This window comes from Pollachius pollachius (assembly GCF_949987615.1).
Source record: "Pollachius pollachius genome assembly, chromosome: 13".
NCBI lineage: Eukaryota > Metazoa > Chordata > Actinopteri > Gadiformes > Gadidae > Pollachius > Pollachius pollachius.
Genome location: NC_136946.1, coordinates 10541991 through 10559698, shown reverse-complemented (window position 1 = coordinate 10559698; position 17708 = coordinate 10541991). Strand labels below are relative to the sequence as shown.

Genomic DNA, 17708 nt, shown 5'->3' with positions numbered 1-17708 from the left:
ATTTTTTTCTTCTGTGGAGCAAGATTAGAAGGGAGCTGACAGCACCAAAGAACAAGGAAGACAGAGGTGGGTTGATTGGGGGGGGGGCAGAAGATAGATTTGTAGAGACACGAATGGCTCGCAGGTGTTTTCTTTTTTGAAAGGAGACAATTAAGGAGGGTAGGGGTGAGACAGTGCAAGAGAGAGAGAGAGAGAGAGGGGGGGGGGGGGGGACAGAGGGGCCGAGCAGTTATATAGTTGACAGAGGTTGAGGGAGGGAGGAAAAAATTAAGCTGTAAGTTAGGCTGTCAAGGTTGTCATTATGTTTTACAGCGTTGCAGTGAGAACTGAATGTGCAACCTCTCTGGAAGGAAGACAGGAGATGAGAAAATCCCTGATGGTTTTACGCGGAACAGTACGTGGACCCTGTCAAGTTTTACGGGAGAGTCTGGTTAGAAGCAATACTTCCGAGACATATACACTGTACATATACATGTTGTGAGAGAGAGAGAGAGAGAGAGAGAGAGAGAGAAGTAGAATTCACAAAAACAAACGTGAAATGCCTGCCTGGCATGGTGAAAAGTGCAAGAAAACATAACATAACAAAGGGAGTTGCAATGGGATATGTTTGGAACAATGTTTTGACTTGCTGAGTATTGCTGCTCGGTCATCAATGTTTGACACCTTACTTTAACCGACTCATTAACAAAACACACAACACATTTACAAAAAGCTTTTTTTTTTAATTGTATTTTTTAATCATTCTTGATTCAATTTACAGTTGTTTTTTTCTGAATGAATCCTGTCAAAGGTAAACCCATTTCTTATGGTTGTCTTTAACGTCATTAAATGCTTTTTTCCCCCCTTCCCAAAAGCCCCCTAATGTAAACTAACTTTACACAAGAGCACGTCCTCTCAAACACACTTGCATATTCAGAATCCTACAAACAATTGTATCTTTTTTACAAGTACGAAATTTCTAAATGCCACATACTTCAAAAGCGCGGACAAACACATTCTACATACACACGCACACAAATGTGCACACATATGCAATTCCCCTCTCTCTTTTACACACACACACACACACACACACACACGCACACACACACACACAGGCACACACACACGCACCGGGTGCATACGCACATTCCATGACAGGCATGTATTATAAATATACATTACAACATGAGAGCTTTATATTTCACTGCAAATCCTGGACATATAGCTCTTGATAAACGAAACTGCCTTCCCTCATTGACCACAGACACTTTCAGTTGGTGCACGACATCCCTAAGTCCCTCTGTTACCTCAGCATGAAGTTACTGAGTTTATGTTGTTGACTCGCCGTTTGTGTGGCCAATAGTAACTGATAACGATCTGGTCGGTCTGCTTGTCTTGTACACAAGCAAATGTCTTTAAATAAAAAATACACAATAAGAAGATAAATCATAATTTTGGCACAACTAGCTTGATGAGCAAATGCCTAAACTGTATATACTAATAAATTAGGTATATCAATTAGACCATTGTTAAAATAAATCAGGAATAAATAAATACCGAAAACAAAACATTGTCATCTCAATAACGCCATCCTACATATCTTATGTTACAGTACAAAAAGTTTGTTTTTTTTGTTTGTTTCTTTGCACATTCACTTGTGTTTTTAACAAAATGGCGGCAGCGTTGCTTTGCGAAACTCAAAGCACAAAGTTCTCCTCAGGCACCTGTCGCACGGCGGCGACTGTATGGGGTCGTTTCCATGGTGACTGTAATGACTTTAATAGCCAATCAGCGCTGATTGCCTGCAGGCCTCGTAGACGTGTGAAACAAATGGACCGAACGTTGCGCAGGAAACAGATTATCCTGCGCTGCATGACAAGGTATTTTTAAAACTGTAAATGAGTGGAATTAGGAGATACTCTGTTGATTGCTGCTAGGGGAGAGATCTGACGTCTTGTGAGAAAGGGAAAGTAAACGGCAGAGTGCTAAATGCATCGACAGATCTGCCATCGCTAAGTGGCAACGAAATAGTTAGTTCAGAGTCTGTACTTTTCTATTAGTACAAAGTGAAGGCAGGAAGTACAGACGCTGGACTAGTTGTTAGGAGGGCACTCTTAATGAATATAAGAGAAAAATATCAGGTAAACTTCCTGTGACAGTGCCTACCCTAAATTCAGGGTAAGTCTTTATGTCTGGTGAAAATGGATTCTTTAAAGGCCCAGTGAAAAAACGAAAAAAAAAGGCTTTCCATTTCCTAGGAGATACCTAGTATCGCTATAAGAGCAATTCCCCTCTCGCACTGAAAACATTCATCATCTTCCTGGACAATGGCAGCAGTTCACCCCAGTGTGGGACTACAGGAATACCCAACAGAGTCGCGCCAGCATCGAGCTTCACCTTGTCCCTTTTATGTTATTTCTTCTTTTTTTTTACTGGATCACAGCGAAAAAAAAACATTGGATCTCGAAATCCATCATCGGACTTCGTTCATTGTTTTCAGAGCTCTGTCACGAGTCATGAGGCCCCCACCATGAAGTCAGTTTTTCCAATTTTCGTATTTTTCTGTCCCTTGTTGCTAGTCAATGTCTGGGATCTCGCAGTTCCCAAATAAGCATATCACTTCCGATGAAGACGAGGCAAAAAGTTGGAATCGCTCAAATGCAAGTTTCAGAAGCCCCCATTTTAGCCTAATTCTTTTTACAAATCGACTGGCTCCCCAGCCTAGACGGTGGCTGTCACGCCAAGCAGCAGCTCTGTCATATCAATCAATATCATCTAGTAAGTATCAGTTCTTGTTCACCGTGTTGTGTTGAATACACCTATATATGAAAGGCTATGCTATTCTTACAGTCGTCATGTCCAACAACAAAACGCACATAAATTGTCTTGTGTTATGATAATTGTAAAAAAAGGCCTCTTTGTAGCAGTTGAGCAGATTATGTCCAGATTCAAATTTATTTTGATTGTGTTCCAATTTGGTCGTGGTTGTTTTTGTTGTCGTCACTTTCTCTCTGTCGAGTTTTCGGGTTTGACACAAACTCACTTTCATTGAAAAACTCCTAAGGACAAGCCTTGGAGACGAGTCACGTCCAGGCTGGAGGAGAGAGAGAGAGAGAGAGAGAGAGAGAGTGAAACAGAGAGAGTCAGAGACAGATCGACAGTGAGCGAGAGAGCGATAGAGAGAGAGAGAGAGAGAGAGAGAGAGAGAGAGAGAGAGAGACAGAGAGAGAGAGACTGCTGGTCCTGCCGTCTTCCGGTCGTTACGACAACAGCATGGAGGAGGCGAGCAGCGCGGCAAGGGTGATGAGGAGGCGGTCGCGCGACGGACTGCTGCCGCTGACACTCTTCTCCAGTTTGGGGACCTCTGGGTTAAACTCATCTGCAGGGAGAGACACCACAATGACAACGTGCATGTGAGAGTAAGGAGTGGAAATATCTGTCTTTTATATATATATATATATATATATATATATATATATATATATATATATATAGAGAGAGAGAGAGAGAGAGAGAGAGAGAGAGAGAGAGAGAGAGAGAGAGAGAGAGAGAGAGAGAGAGAGAGAGAGAGAGAGAGAGAGAGAGAGAGAGAGAGAGAGAGAGAGAGAGAGAGAGAGAGAGAGAGAGAGAGATGGGAATCATGAGCATGACCAGCAAGTCACAGATAGAAAATATCGTCAAATCATAATAAAACAGAACCGAGGGACAGAAAGAGAGAAGGGAGAGTGCGAGTGAGAAAGAGAGACAACCATTAAACCGTGTTATTAATTCATCATTCCGAAGCTAGTGTGTGATGCATTTCAATCAGGCTTTTTCCTACATATGCACGGACGGAAAACAACGACAGAAGCGACACAATTATCAACAAAGTACCAATTACCAGCCAGCGCTGCAACATATGGCCCTTAATCCCCAACGGGTAGCAGAATTAAAGCCACTTCCCGCTCCCATTCTCCTCATGTGTATTCCCCTCGGCCCTAATGCTGTTTTCATCCTACAGGGATTCAATCAAACCAAATGGCTGTGGCCTTTACATTGACTAGACCGAGAGGACCATTAGCCAGAGGGTATCCAAAGAGGTATGGGCTCAGAGGATATCTTTGGTAATATGTGGTGGAAAAGCAGGATCTCAATGGACAATTCACACGTTAATAAGAGAAGGCGAACCATGACGTCAGAGATTCATTTGGTTTGGAAAATGAATACAAAGGCAGCGCCAATGAAAAGGATTTTACATTGAAATCGCAAACATGGAGTTAGTTTTAAAGGACACATACACAAACATCTTTGTAAAACAAAATTCAACATTTTTGATCCGTTAACATTTCGGATCTTTCATTGAGACATGTTTGTAAATCTCGCCAGGAAATTGCGAGGTAAAACATATCTGTGAGGTGACTTATGAAGAACAGGTTTCAAGGCTCAAGAATATTACACAACCCAACTCCCGCCACAACATGAGGCAGAGCATTACTAATATTATTTCAAGCACGTCTGCATGAATAAAGGCTTTGTCTGCTGCCGGAGATTGAAAAAACAAGAATTAAATCTATCAAGGTGTCAACGAGATTTCACCACAGTTGACGCAAAGCCAAAAGCTGACAAGCGGGAATGAAACGAGCTGTGACTACGAACGTGTGACTGTGCGCCAGCAACAGCTCTATCTTTAAAGAGAATGTGTGGAATCCTTTTTTTTGTTATGTTTGTAGTCTGCAAAGGCATATTAGGACACTGACTGGTACAGGTTTTTGATCTAGACTTTGGAGGTGCTTTTGTAACACGTCCAGAGACCAGTAGGTTGGTAGTAACCAGTAGTAGTAGTAACGGTGTGCCTATTGCACACAGAGCCTCTAAACTCCTAAAAGCTAAAGTTGTTTTCTTATTTTCTGAAGAAGGGAACACATTAGAGACAATCAATGACTGTGATTGTCTGTTGGGAGCGAGGTGCCCAATCAACACTTGCAGGTCGACACATTGAATAGTAAGCGATGTGTGTCTAAGCTGCGGGTGTAGACAACTAACTAATGTGGAGGTGTGGAGGGCTCCTGGTGGGTGCAAAGAGGGATGGTGTACGTTTTGTTTTTGTCCTTGTCGCATGGTGTGCAATGCTAGATGCCTTGATCCTGGACCTCGCATTCACCAAACCCTAATACCCAAACCCTAATACCCAAACATAACTTTATTTTCCATTACAGAAAAACGAATAGCTTCTAGCGTGAAACCTAAACTTAACACTGTATTTGAACATACTGTCTGACTCTGTGGGCAGCACAATGTGATTGAATACTAGAATGTTCATCCATCAAACCCACCCTAATACCTCATAACTAGAGCAATCATTCCTCCTACTCAACCAAATAAAAAGTACATTTCCATCCATCTGCCAGGGGCACTTCTGCCAATCTTGCCTCCGAGGAGTTAAGGTTGTGGGGAGTCGTGACATATGTGGAAGCAGGGAAGCTGGGACCAACAGCACATTAGTGCGACCAGAGCAGAGTGCAGTCCTAAGAGGAGAGGGATGCTCGGACAAGGTCGAGGCTCTGGGCTTCTCTGATGTCCGGTAGGAGATGCCGGCCGTGGGCGGCTGACTGCTCACCAAGGCAATCACAGCTAGCAGTTAATTAAAAGTGTTTCTAAAAATATATATATATAAAAATAAGTGTGTATGTGTATGTGTGTGTGTGTGTGTGTGTGTGTGTGTGTGTGTGTGTGTGTGTGTGTGTGTGTGTGTGTGTGTGTGTGTGTGTGGTGTGTGTGTAGATTTATGAGGTGAATGAGTGTGCGTATGTGTTTTCTATTCTAGGTGAGCTCTGGTCTGAGTTGCCGCAGAGCACAATCGCCTCCAGCTGAGCTTGCTCGCTCTCTCTCTCTCTCTCTCTCTCTCTCTCTCTCTCTCTCTCTCTCTCTCTCTCTCTCTCTAAAAGGCCTTTTAAGTCTATATCCCTGTCTGTCTCTCCTGCTTACCTCAGCCTCTTTCCATTGCTGGTCTCCCTCTTCAAATTCCTGCCTTTTATCTCTGTCAATTCTTTCTCTTTTCCACCCCCTCTTTGCTGTCTCTCCCTTCATTTCACTCCCCCCCCCCCCCCCCTCTCCCCCGCGCCCCCTCCCTTCTCGCCTTCTCTCCCCATCCATCTATCACACTCACGGTCTGTCCAAGACTCCATCTCAGGTAGGTCACACTTTCTTTTCCCGCTCCGTAACAGAGAGCACGCATCTCTCAGAAACGAACAGACCCGGCCAAACGAATACCAACGAGAGACCCTGTTGTCGGAGAGCAGAGGGGGAGACACAATGCTATGAGACGGAAGGTGTGCAATTGACCTGCGAGAGTGTTTTCTCGGTTTCCCTTTCTCTCTGGGCTAGTGTAGACCTTTTGCGAGTGCAACCTTTAGCCGTTCGTTTGGACGTCACATGGGTTGACCGTGGGCGGGTGGACCCGTGGGTGCGTTTGTGTGTGTGCGTGTGAGTGCCGGACAGAGAGAGAGAGAGAGTGTGTGTACGTGTGCACGCATGGGTGTACGTGGGTGCTCGGTTACGTGTGTGTGTGTGTGCTTGTGTGTGTCTCAATGGTGAGTGCATGCGTGCGTGTGTGCTCGTGCATGTGTGCGTGCGTGTGTGCGTGCCTGCCACTCACCGATGTTGTGTACTTTCATGTTTGGTCTGACTGTGTACTCGGGAGGGGCCTGGTTGGAGTCGTCATCTGTCTGGGAGACTGAGAAACAGTGAGGGGAAGAGAGAGAGTAGACACCTCGTTAAAATGACAACACTGGGCACAATGTACATTTAGGGTGCCATTAAGAGCCCTCATGGTTGCTCTTAGACGTAGAACCCTGGACCAGTCTCTACTCAACTGTAGATTAAAACTGCACTCTTGTATTCACTGGTTGTCTAGACATGGCGTTAATCTGCCTTGCCAGTCACTAAATATATATGTGTGCATTTGCGTGTGCGTGTGTGTGTGCGCGCTAGCATTTGTGTCTGCGCCTTCTTGGCCCATGTCGGTGTGGGTGCTTATATCTCTTATACTGTAGCCCCACCATAACAAGGTGCGGGGAGAGGTTAATGCAACATATGGGAATTTACATAGCAGCTTCTTTTCCACCGGTTTTATGTGGAAATCTGCCAAAATGTAAAGCACATGCTGCAGTGGATCTGAACCAGAGAAGATGGCGGGGGTTGAAGGGGGGGGGGGGGGGGGGGTTGAGGAAGCACATGGGCGGTGTGGAGGCGTCCGCAAGACATTCAGATAGAGCGCCGTTGAAATGACCTCGCTGTGCAAAGGTTGAGAATTGTAAACCGGTGAAATGGTGCACACACCCTGACGCACACACTACTCCCTGGATCTCTATACCAGACACACACACACACACACACACACACACACACACACACAACACGCATGCATGCATGCATTCAGACATGAATACACTAGCTGTCTCACAGGTACGTACACAAACATGTACATGCAAAAAAATGCACGTATATCAATTCTGGTGTGTTCACTCAAGAACACACAGATTAACCCGACAAATCCCCTCTCACAATAATATTCATGCAAACACACCAATTGCAGTATTTTGAGAATTGATTTGTGGATTTATTTTCATGCACCTCTGTAAACACGCACCCCCCCCCAAAAAACACACACACACAGACACACAAACATACACACTCACAAAGACTAATTTACTTTCTTTTCTCACAAAAAGTACAAATGCATAAACTCACAGCTAGCTTTTAACCTCAGCCATAACAACAAACAACAAAATGCAACAGACCAAATCTGCACAAATACACTAAACATAGTCACACACACAAACCCACACACACACACACATTTTAAAGTTAGTGCGGAAATCACTTCTGACTGCGCAAAAGGTCGCCGGTTAATAAACTAGGCGTACAGCCTGTCTCACATATACAGTGCGGTACATAGTAGACCAAACCAAGCAGAAACACGGGGCAGTGATAACACGCACGCCCCTACACACATACACACACACACGCACACACACACACACAGACACACGCGCATGCCGCCGCCCAGACGGGGCGCCGATGGAGGAATAGATTAGCGGTGACACAGGGAGCAGGGGGTTGGGGGGGATCTCTACACGGGGGCTGACAGTGGGCCGAGAGCTCCACGTATTAGTGCTGACAAGGTTAGGTTGGGGGGGGGGGGGGGGGCATCTCAGCATAGGGCCGTCAGATCAAAGGCCTGCAGGCAGGGGAGAGAGGGTGCACAACATAGAGAGTCAAAGAGAGGGAGAGAGAGGGAGGGGGGGAGAGAAAGTCTGAGGAAACAGATGGAGGGAGAGAGAGGGAGAGTCAGGGACTGGACAGGTGGACAGAGCCCTGTGGAGGGGGGGTGGGGGATACTAGAGAAAAGAGTGTAGAGTGGGGGGGGGGGGGATGAGGGGGGAAGCAAGGAGAGGTTGACACGTGTAGGCTTTCGAAGACTGAAAAGATTTTCTCAAGGAGAAGAAGAAGTGGAGGAAAGGGAGATTTAGACAGAGAGAAAGAGAGAGAGAGAGAGAGAGAGAGAGAGAGAGAGAGAGAGAGAGGGAGAGAGAGATGGAGAGGCGCTGAGGGGCCTTCTCTCCCCTCCTCGTGTGTGTTGTGTGGCTTCCATGGTGCGTGTCGTTCGCTAAGAGAGGAGCATTACAGTATTAGCGCTGAGCGGAGAGTAGCAGTCGGTCCGGGTTCCCAAAGCCCTGATCGCAGCAACGAGGATCATCTTAACCCAGGAAGACCACATGAGACAGCACGTCCCTGCGAAAATACTGTCAGGTCCTTGTGCTCTCTCACACACTCCCTCTATTTTGCTCTCTCCCTCATCCTATTTCCTTTTCTATTGCTCTCTATCTCTTACTATATATGCGTGTGTGTGCCAGTTCGAGTGTGTGTAAGTTGCATGTTCACATTCCTTCATTTGTGTGTGTCCACATATGTGTGTGTGTGTGTGTGTTTGTATGTCATTGCAAGTGTGTGCAAGTGTTTATGTCCACATATGTGTGTGTGTGTGTGTATGTGCGCGTGTGCGTGTGTGTGTGTGTGTGTGTGTGTGTGTGTGTGCGTGTGTGTGTGTGTGTATGTGCGTGTGTGCGTGTGTGTGTGTGTGTGTGTGTGTGTGTGTGTGTGTGTGTGCGTGTGTGTGTGTGCGTGTGTGCGTGTGTGATTGTGTGTGGGAGGATGAAGCAGGGCTGAATGAAAGAGAAACGAAGCAGCGGCTGAGATGTGGCTGGCGGGGCGAGAGACACCAAAAGAGAGTGAAGCAGAGCGAGATAGAGAGAGAGAGAGAGCCTCACCTGTCGAGCAGCAGACGTAGACCCTCAGTCTCAGGCAGTTGTGGCCGTGGTGATGGGTGGGCGTGGCTAGAAAGAAAACACCGAAAAAATTGATGAAAAGAAAGGATTGGATCTGGGCTCTATAATCAAAGCACTGGAACAGCACTTAGAGTGATGGACAACAGAAATCAGTCATTCACTTCTAATTCACCTGCTATTCCCTCAAGCGAATTTAATGGGTCTATTTACCCGACTGGCTACGCAGCAAAGTGGGTGTCCAATTACCGCACACTCGCCTGGCCAAGGTACTGACCAATTACCGGACACTGATATTATGTCGACGCCGCAGCTGAATGAAGATAGGGCCTTTCGGACTCTGAAGAAGTACAAACTACCCAAAACAGTGAGGGGAGGGGGGGTTGAGACCATGCCCTTAAAGTCCTGAGTCTCTTTTCAAGCTAGAGTTTATAAGTTAACTTTGTAAATGTTCATCTTTACTGTATATTTATGTACTATTTGGTATTTTCTGGTCTGTAGAGAAGGTGTGCGATATTGCCCTTTATGATATGTTATTGTTATTTGACGTTTTTTAGATCCTGCTGTCCATAACTTAAACTGCCTCTGTTATTCTTAAATAAGTGTCTGGCGTGTTGTCTACATTAAAATATATATATATATATAGAAAAATCATATAACAATTTCTGCTTATTTGTTTGACATTTTTTCTTTGACACGCTATGCTCATTTAAAAGAGGTGACGCTATCCTACAATCGGCCCATCAGTGTTTGCTAAAGTCACCACAGACTCACAGATGTAGTAGTAATCGTGGCCAACGTTGAACTCGTAGCCCAGCGAGAAGGCGCTGTAGCGCTGGAACTTCTCGGAGAACTTGATGGGCGCGTGGGGCGCATGCGGCCGGTTGCATTCCCACCGCTTAAAGCCCAGCTGCGGGTCGCAGGTGCGGTAGCCGCGGTAGCTGACCATGTAGAGCACGTACTGCTCGGCCATGGTGCGCTCTGGCGCCCCCCGCTGGATGCTGGTGTTATAGTGCGGGCAGTAGATGTCCAGGTAGTCGTTGACGCTCACCTCCACCGTGTAGCCCTCCCTCCGCAGGCTGCAGAGACGGACAGAGAGAGAGAGAGAGAGAGAGAGAGAGAGAGAGAGAGAGAGAGAGAGAGAGAGAGAGATTAGATTACACCTGTCTCTATTTTAACCCATCTAGATGAAGAACAACATCCCCCCGCCATTGTTTTTCTCCCTTTATGATCTGAATAGTGCTGAGTATGCTGATACAGCAGAACACAACCCTGATGGTCCTTCTGTTCCCATGAGCATGTTCCAAACCAGGTCACTGAGGCAAAAGGCAAATCACATCTCGGGTGACGTGTGTGCACCGCGTGTTTGTGTTTGTGTGTGTGCGTGTGCGTGTGTGTGTGAGCCGCAGGGCTGCATTGGGGGTTCGAGTGGTGGCGAGGAAGTTTGTGCACGCTGCTAACTGTAGCAGATGTTTGACAGCCCACAAGCAGCTCTCTAGCGCCTGCTGCTGACGTCTATGGACAAAAGTCGATACGGAAGGTCACCTGAATAAAGATGTTACATGTACATTATGTTTGTACCACAGTGTAGGTGTGTTTATGTACATGCGTGCATGTGGACTTGAGAATTACGGGCTGTACGGTGCATTTGATAAGCCTCCTTACCAATGAGATTGGGCAATGGATAAATTAGGATTCTGCCCCCCAATGCTTTGATGGTGTCTGTTTATAATGCTAAGTGTTCTCATTATGTACATTATACGCTCCGTAATTACCCGGAGTGGGGGGTCTCATTTTAAAAGACTCCTGCAGGTAAGCTGATGAGACGAGACGTTGCCTTAGCACTGATCTGTAATTGCTGTAGATGATGACTAGTGCGATAGCGCATTTCCAACAGCAGGTGGTGGTGTTGGACTGCAATCCTTAGCGGACTCCCGAGCGTCAACCGCCAACCCCACCACCACCATCACCACCACCAACCCAACGCACAGTCCCCCACTGCTCTCATTTGCTTCCTGTGACTGTCCGACACGTTTGCATATATGCTGTGAATTTATTTTAAAATATTCAGCTTACAAACAAAATAATACCTCTGGAACAACACGCACGCACACACACACACACACACACACACACACACACACACACACACACACACACACACACACACACACACACACACACACACACACACACACACACACACACACACACACACACACACCCCAAGAAGACTAGGTCAGGTCTCTAGAGATGGAATGGTTCAATTAAAAAACAAGGATCATAAATGTCATGACACCTCTTTTTTTTTGCATCATTTCCAACCTACAAACCTATAGCATTTGTAATTTCAAACACGTACAAGCTCACACAGGTGAATACCTATTCACCATCAGTCTGATCTGTGCCCTGGCTGTGTGATTGGAGATGAGAGACCTTTGTCTTCAAATGTTCCAGGAGTAGGCGCCACCTTTGTGCTTAAAAGCAGTTATATTTAGAGTGTGTGTCGGTGTGTACGTGTGTGTGTCTCAGTGTTTGTGTGTCAGTGTGAGTGTATGGGTGTGTGTCCCCATGTGTGTAAGTGTGTGTGTCTGTCAGTCAGTGTGTGTGTGTGTGTGTGTGTGTGTGATTTTTTGTGTCGTGTGTGTGTCAGTGTGTGTGTGTGTGTGTGTGTGTGTGTGTGTGTGTGCTTGTGTGTGTCAGTGTGGGTGTGTGAGTGTGTGTGTGTGTGTGTGTGCGTGTGCGTGTGCGTGAGTGTGTGTGCTTGTGTGTGTCAGGGTGTGTGTTTCAGTGTATGTGTGTGTCAGCGTGTGTGTGTCAGCGTGTGCTTGTACGTTTCAGTGTGTGTGTGTGTAGTGAGGGGCTTGGGGGGTGGCAGTACAGGGAAACCGAGTGGGAGGAATGGGGAAACAGGAGGGGGAGGCGGTGGGGGAGAAAAATGAACAGCAGAGCGTCTCGAGGCGAGAACTCAAACGCTGCGCTGAGGCAGAGAGTTTTCTCGCTAAACGGTCGTCCAAGCAACGCGACATCCACGCCACGGAGACCCACTCTTACACCCAGCATCCTGTTACTAACAACCTCCCTCGTTACCAACCGTATCATGAAAGCGTTTTCTTTCCCCCCCCCCCCCACAACCTATTCCATTTTGAACCCAAAACAGCCGGGATCGGGCGGTTTAGGCGTTTTGGAAGTGCCACCGTATGAGGCTAATAGCATTAACCCTGAGGATACAAGCGCACTCATGCATTAGCTGTATCCATAGATCCTTACATGCAGCCATAAACTCCACAGCAACATAGCAACCATCTGGTCCACTGCAAGGTGCAGAGGGTGGAGGGGTCTGCCAATGGAGGGGGTGGGGGGGAGGCATATAGAATCAAATGAGTGTGTGTCTGTGGGGGGGGGGGGGGTTAAGAGTAAGGGGATGATGGATGACGGGAGGAGGTATAGAAGGAGAAAGGGAGAAAAGGGGGAGCGGACGACTACAGAGGAGACGGAGAGTGACGAGTGTGTGTTGGTGTGTGGGTTTGCGTGTGTGTGTGTGTGTGTGTGTGTGTGTTTGTATGGCCTTATATGAGCAGTGTAAACTTTGAGACACAGGGTCAGAGATCATAGGGCAGAGAGGAAAGGAGGACGGAGAGAAAGAGGGTACCTGTGTGTGTGTGTGTGAGATTTATTAACTCAAGAGTGTGTGAGGTGAAGACTGAATGGATGAGCAGAAGGGAGGTCGAGAATATAATGCGGGGGAGAAGAAAGGTGCCAACAAAGGGAGGTGAAAAGAGGTGGAGAGAGAGAGAGAGAGACAGAGACAGAGACAGAGGTTATGGGAGGGTGGAGGCCATGAAAAAAAGGCTCAGCGTTGGCGTGGGGGGGATATTTTGCACTACTTGGACATTTCCTCTGTATCTTTGCCATCTGCAGCATCTCTTTCTATCTGTTTCCTTGCTCCCTCTCCCTGTAACTCTCTCCCTCGCTCGCCCACACTGGGTCGGCGCTGCGTCAGATTTGCTGTCTCATCATGATCTGCCCTGAGAAGGGGAAGCACCGCTCGTTAGCGAGGGCCGTGTGAGCTCGCAAAGACTACTGCCAGGAGAGAGAGAGAGAGAGAGAGAGAGAGAGGGAGAGAGAGAGACAGAGAGAGAGACAGAGAGAGACAGAGATAGTCAGAGAAAGATAGAGAGGGGGAGAGAGCGAGAGAGAGAGAGAGCGAGAGAGAAGACTGCTGAGCAAAGACAGAGAAAGAAAAGGCGGAAGCGTAGGAAGAGGAGAAGCAGACATATGGAAGCGAGAGAGTATATAAGTGGGAGACATACTGTGATAAAGATAGCCCATCATAAGGTAACATGGATGTATGGCTCTTTTAATTGTTTCCTTTTCATATCTGCCTTTTTCGTAAACAGAAAGTACGTTGTCACCACTGCTTTATGTTCACGCAGCCACTGATGTGCAGAGGAACCAATTTAGTCACACCACAGGAGGGGAGGAGGGGGGAGAGAATCATAAAACATAACAGGCATACCAAGTTAAAGATAGCACTACTGCAATCTTGCATATCAGCTCTAAAACCCGCCATGTGAGAAATCTTTCGGTATCAATAAATAACCGGCGTAGCGCTAGTGCTATACCGCTAACCGCTAACGCACTCGGGCTAAGGAGGCTGGGAGGGAAAACAAATAAAAGGTGGCAGGGTCCTGGAGTAAGCTAACTGCTAAACATGCAACAACAGGCCTGGAACACTCAGAAGGCCTGGAGCAGGAACACACCCAACAGCTCGGCTGTTTGTCTGCGGAATACCAACAGAGTTCTGCCTGGTTCTCGGGTGTTTTTCTTCTCCTTCCATATAGGAGCCGAGGTCCCCTAGCATGCAGTAATAATAAACGGCGAGAGCGCGACTGAAACAACTTCAATGAATATTTTACTCTGCTGGGATGAATATTTCACTGTGTTGTGATGTTTGAAGTGTTATGCCCGCCCCCGCGTCCGGTTAATTCACGGCCCAGCGTGGCAGCGGGGACGGCGGATGGCGTCCGTACCCGACGCTTATCCTGCCACTGCGCAATCAGTTGCCACTTCTGATTATGTTTTAAGGGTTGAGCAAAAAAAAATATGATTACATATACTGTATGTTGAAACATTAGTTACTGACAGGGGGCCGGGCTTGGGTTGACAAAACATATCACCGCAGGTCAACCCTCACTAGTAAGTGGACTGAAGCACCTCTGCTGTGATGTAAAGTCATCCCCCAGCGCAGTCGTCCTATTATGGGATATGTGCCGGGAATGAGCCGCGGAACCAATTTAGCATCAATTTAGCTCTAGCGTTTAGGGAAAATAGCATGCTTGTGTGTGTGTGTGTGTGTGTGTGTGTGTGTGTGTGGGGGGGGGGGGGGTATTTTTGCGTGTGTGTTTGTGTGTGTGTGCGTGTGTGCGTGTGTGTTTCTAAACCCTCCCAAGGTCATTTTGGTGTAATCACACATTACCTTAAGAGAACCTCTCTGGTAATCAACAAGCTGCCTCATCAGGATAGATTACTGATGCGCAACCCACGCGATTTAGATGTCATTCATTCATTGCTCGTCCACTTAGCACAAGACAAGACAGCCCTCCCCCCAACACGCGCACACACGCACACACACACACACACACACACACACACACAAAAACAATCCTGTTGGTTGGCAGAAACAAGGTAGGCTCAACTGATTTTCTCTACCATCAGCACAAAGACTAATTTACGAGAGCTGTACACGTGCACGCCCACGGGTGCACTAGTGCACACACAGACAGAGGAATGCATCGATGCACACGCACACACAAAAAAACACAAATAAGTACTATCAAACCCACACAACACACACAGAAGAACAAACACACACACCTCAGTATCTCCGGGGAGCCCACCCCTGATTGAGTTACCGTCACAATTATCTATTTGGTTTATGTTTTATCCAAACGGGGGGGATTGAGTGTGAAGACAAGTGCTGAGGTAAGAAAGAGGAGGGGAAGGGGTGTGTACTTGGGCAGGAAGCTGCAAGCCTTACCATCAGACCACAGGGACCCATCCAGAAGCTTTCCCCACAAACTCCTTCAAATGTTGTGTTTACCCGATCCACCGTAAACCCTGCTCTACTCCATCCCCTGCAGCTTCCTGTTGATAAGCTGCCGTTCTCTATTCTCCCCGTTTCTCTGAGTCCATGGGAAGGTTGTGAGTCAATGTGTGTTTATTTTGGGTCTTGCAAACAACAACTGCTTTCATTGTCAATTTGATTTGAATCTGATCCAATGATTGATTGCTGTGCTGTCGTTGCATCATTGTTACATTAGCTTATTGTTATTTTTAACTGTAGCACATGATAAACGGCTGATCTGAGAAGGAAACTGTTTATCAATATAGTTTCTGTCAATTGAATACTGGATTATGAATCCAATAATCGCTTTACCAATACTCATCAGAAAAATTACACTTCTTAGCAGGAAAACGGCATATTAACTGCTCTCAAGGACACATCGAAGGCGTTTTTTTAGACCAGACCAGGTTGTCACGTAGTCTGGTCTCCCACCAGTCCAGATCTTCCCCCAGCTGATCTGAGATTTCAGACCAAGGACGGCCTCTAAAGGCGGCCTCGTCAGCCCTAAGGCCATGGCTGGCCTGGATGTAAGCACGTGGAGCGTTAGGAACACACCAAACTTTCCCCCTATGTTCCAAAGTAACTTCATCACTCCATCACTCTCATCTCCAGTACTGCTTTTCCATTCCACTAGGAAGAATGTTTATACTTTTCAGAATATGCCATTCCTGGTGGCGGCTCCGTTGCACACATATTTGAAAGACAGCGCAGAAATATTTGGTTAAGAATGACACCCTCTTAAAAAATTCTACAGCACGACAACATCAATGCTGGCTCTGCAGCAGTATCTATGCACCTTTAAATGTGCATGCAATGATCCATGAAAATGGCACAAAATGTCCTCACCAGCCCTACAACCCCCCCGTCTCTACCACCCCCCCCCCGACAGTACACAGCACATCTCTCTTCTTCAAATCCCCCAGACACATCTTTTTCATGTGTCGACATACATAGTAACAATATGTTGCCACAACTACGTGTGCCCCCACACGCGCGTCATCATCAACTGGGATTTTAGGTGAAGCTCAGGGCGCCATGAAACAATCTGCTACCAAGTGTAGGGAATCATACAAAACATGTTTTGCAGTTCACAGGGTCTCTATGGAAACCTCCTGCTCTACTTCCCCAAGTGAGCAAATAAATGAGGCAGCGGAGATGCCAAGCCAAATGCAAATGCGCCATTAGCATACTTTAAAAGTGGCATACGGCCGTGTGTTTGAGCATAGCTCTTAAACACATTTGATCCGAATATTAAATCTATGAAGGCTACCAATGAATTTATCACACCACATTAAAAGGTTCAACTCGCATCGTGTTCCAAGTGCAATAGCTTACGAGCAACGACGTACAGGACAGCCTGTCCTATCTGTTGTTGTGTCAGCTGGCCACTGCACACCAGGATGATATATTTAGCATATGCACACAAAAGGTAGCTCACAACTAGCTCATAGTGCAGTGTGCATCTGCGTCCTGAAACACCCCCCTCACCGTCCCCCGATCCGACACTAAGGGACACCGACACAGCAGTCGTGGAGAACTACAATTACCAAACACGATCAAAAGCTAATATAATTGGATGTACCGTCTTGTGCGGAACAAAGATTGATGCATCGATCGGGGCGGTTTGGAGGCGCCGCAAATAATGGTTTTAGTGGAGCGCTGTTCTGTGGAGCACGAACCAGTCCCAGCAGCGGTCAATAGGAACGCCGAAGGGTCCCACAGAGCTCCACAGCGAACCGCGGCGGGCAGCCGTGGAGCCCCGACCCGGTGCCGACCGTCAGTCCCCTTAAGTGTCCTCGGGAGATGGTGAGGATGCGGGGAGATGAGTCAGGAGATGAGTCAGGACCCGGGCTGTGCGGAGCATGGAGCGTTATTAGGGCTATAAAGTGCCGAACCATACTCAGCCTGCCTGAAGCCATTCCTTGCTTCACCACAGATGCTGCTTATTTGTTGTTACTTTTGAAATAAAATGATAATGATGTGCAAGGTTCTGAAACAGAAAGTGTGAGAGAAAACTGATGATGGAATATCAATTATAAATATATTATATATATCATATATTCACACACACACACACACACACACACACACACACACACACACACACACACACACACACACACACACACACACACACACACACACACACACGCCATTTTTTTCTCGCACACATTATTAATGATATCATATTTAGGAGTTCATTTGCTCAACCCAAAACACACAGAGCTATCTGAGCTATTTGCTCAGCTTATATCTGCCTTGATGCTCAAGACGCT

At 46.8% G+C, this 17708-nt stretch overlaps 1 protein-coding gene across 1 annotated transcript in view; it reads right to left on the bottom strand.

Annotated features, from left to right (window-relative positions):
- Nucleotides 1–3242: 3242 nt before the first annotated feature.
- efna3a (ephrin-A3a) overlaps nucleotides 3243–17708 on the bottom strand; it is a gene marked incomplete at both ends in the record, with an annotated part of 59552 nt that continues 45086 nt past the window's right edge. The window contains 4 exons of the mRNA XM_079749434.1: nucleotides 3243–3361; nucleotides 6617–6694; nucleotides 9291–9356; nucleotides 10080–10384. Of these exons, the coding sequence (XP_079605560.1) occupies nucleotides 3243–3361; nucleotides 6617–6694; nucleotides 9291–9356; nucleotides 10080–10384 (568 nt within the window). The remainder of the gene's footprint in view (nucleotides 3362–6616; nucleotides 6695–9290; nucleotides 9357–10079; nucleotides 10385–17708) is intronic.